At 37.9% G+C, this 2,640-nt stretch overlaps 1 protein-coding gene across 1 annotated transcript in view; it reads right to left on the bottom strand.

Annotated features, from left to right (window-relative positions):
* The window catches only part of LOC106869786 (S-crystallin 4-like), a 20,300-nt gene that overhangs the window by 13,765 nt on the left and 3,895 nt on the right, over nucleotides 1-2,640 (bottom strand). Inside the window, exon 3 of the mRNA XM_014915645.2 lies at nucleotides 2,046-2,161. Coding sequence (XP_014771131.1) covers nucleotides 2,046-2,161 — 116 coding nt within the window. The remainder of the gene's footprint in view (nucleotides 1-2,045; nucleotides 2,162-2,640) is intronic.

Below are 2,640 nucleotides of genomic sequence, written 5' to 3' on the forward strand. Positions count from 1 at the left end.
ATAACGATAATAATAATAATAAGAAGAAGAAGAAGAAGAAGAATAATAATAAGAATAATAATAATAATAATAATAATAATAATAATAAGAAGAAGAAGAAGAAGAAGAAGAAGAAGAAGAAGAAGAAGAACACCATGTCGCGCACATTTGTTTTTGATGCATATGCCTGCTGTACCATTATCAGACGTGTAATCATAATTTACCCCAGTGTCACTTTGATGGCATGCTCTGCTTTCTCACTCAGTAATAATAATAATAATAATAATAATAATAATAATAATAATAATAATAATAATAATAATAATAATAATAATAATGATATTAAAAATAATAATAATCATAATGATAATAATTATAATAACAATAATAGGACGGAGTAACGATAGCGGCGGGGTCGGTTATGAAGTAGATGGAAGAGATGGGCTATAAGTACTTGGGGATTTGGGAAATGGATAAATTAATGGGGAAAGAAATGACAGAAAAATTTAAGGTCGAGTACTTACGCAGACAGACTGATACTTAAGTCGAAATTAAACGGACGGAATAAGATATGGAGCAGGGGTAATGGCAAGGACAGTAGACGAACTAAACAGTTCAGACAGAAAGACAAGGAAGTTGCTAACTAGATATGGGTCACTCCACCCAAAAAGTGACACAGACAGACTGTATGTACCAGGAAAAAGAGGGATAGAGGACTTATTGGATGCGAACGCAGCATTAGCGCAGAAGAAAACAACATAGCTTGGTATGTGAAAATTGCTACAGAACCGTTAATATTAGAAGTAAGAAGGTCAGGCTTACGTAGGATGATAGATTGCAAAAATAAAGCACTATACAAGCAAGTGAAAACGAATGAAACTGAAAATAAGTGGGTATAGAAAAGAATGCATGGACAATTTTATAGGGATGTTGAAGATAAGACAGATTGAGATGACTAAAAGTGATTTAAAACCGGAAACGGAGGCTCTAATCTGTGCTGCCCAAGAGCAAGCACTAAGAACAAACTACATAAAATAGAGAAAGTGATAAGTGCAGAATCTGTGGAGAAAACGGTGAAACTGTATGGCATATTACCAACCAATGTACGCCACTAGCCCAGAAGGAATTATAAGAGACGCCACGACAATATAGCAAGGCTTATCCATTGGACATTTTGCAATAGGTATGGACTTGACAGAGCAAAAACATTGGTACGACCACAAACCCGAAGGCATCATCGAAAATGATAATGCAAAGATCCTGTGGGATTTTATGATTCACTGCGACCATGAGGTAGAGAATAGGAAGCCAGAAATAGTTTTAATTGAAAGCAAACTGTGCTAGTTCATAGATATAGCATGCCCAGCTGAGAACAAGTTATGCGATAAGGAAGAAAGAAAAGTCGATAGATATGACAGGTTAGCTTGGGAGTTTAAGTAGCTGTGGTCGATGAAATAGATGGTAGTAATACCAATAATTGTCGGAGCCCTGAGAACAGTGAGCAAAAATCTTCAGAAGTACATGGAACAAACAGGGGCTGCAATAAGTGTGGAGCACTTGCAGAAAACAGCACTGCCTGGAACCGCTTGAAAATTCCGGAAGGTGCTCGAAAAATAAGGTGTTACCTTAGTTCACTGGTAGTAAACAGCTTACACCGTAGTACATCTCTGGCGTTAGAAGATGTGCAAAATCAAATAATAAATGCCCGGATGCAGTACCAGGCAGTGGCTCTCGTGGCTTCTGATCTTAATTGATCGGAAGTGTTATCACGTACATTGTTTTGTCTTGGTATAAAAGATGGGCTACAGCAAATATTCTGCTTAATACCACAGGGAGTGATTGTTAAAATAGTAACGTGACAATAATATCGTTCTACTCTACAGCATATGTTAAACGTTAACCAATAGCAATTTGCTTAGAATTTTAAAAAAGCATATAATCAAACATTGCTTTTGGCATAGCACAGTCTACGAACAGGAAACTAACGTGAAGTTAGCTTCCAGTTAGTAAAATGCTTATTGCACATAATTATAAATTAATGAGAAAAGTTCTATTTCTTTACTAACCACTTTTCGCCCATTTCTGTCGTAAAACATCCTCATATAATTATCAAACACATCATATAAACAATCTGTGATGCTTTCAATTTTCGCCTTTTCGATATTGTTACTGCCGTGGAACCCTATAAAAGCCACAAAAATAACACCAGATAAAAGTTTATTTCATTGGAACGAAATTACTCGAGACGCCGTTTCACGTCATTACAACTGCAACAATACAAAAACACTAATGTTATTATTTTCTAACTTTTAATCTTGCTGGCACTCCGTCGGTTACGACAACAAGGGTTCCAGTTGATCCGATCAACGGAACAGCCTGTTCGTGAAATTAAAGTGCAAGTGGCTGAGCACTCCACAGACACGTGTACCCTTAACGTAGTTCTCGGGGGAGATTCAGCGTGACACAGTGTGACAAAGCTGACCCTTTGAATCACAGGCACAACAGACACAGGAAGTAAGAGTGAGAGGAAGTTGTGGTGAAAGAGTACAGCAGGGATCGCCACCATCCCCTGCCGGAGCCTCGTGGAGCTTTAGGTGTTTTCGCTCAATAACACTCACAACGCCCGGTCTGGGAATCGAAAGCGCGATCCTACGACCGCGA

Source organism: Octopus bimaculoides, chromosome 5 (genome assembly GCF_001194135.2).
Source record: "Octopus bimaculoides isolate UCB-OBI-ISO-001 chromosome 5, ASM119413v2, whole genome shotgun sequence".
NCBI classification, from domain to species: domain Eukaryota; kingdom Metazoa; phylum Mollusca; class Cephalopoda; order Octopoda; family Octopodidae; genus Octopus; species Octopus bimaculoides.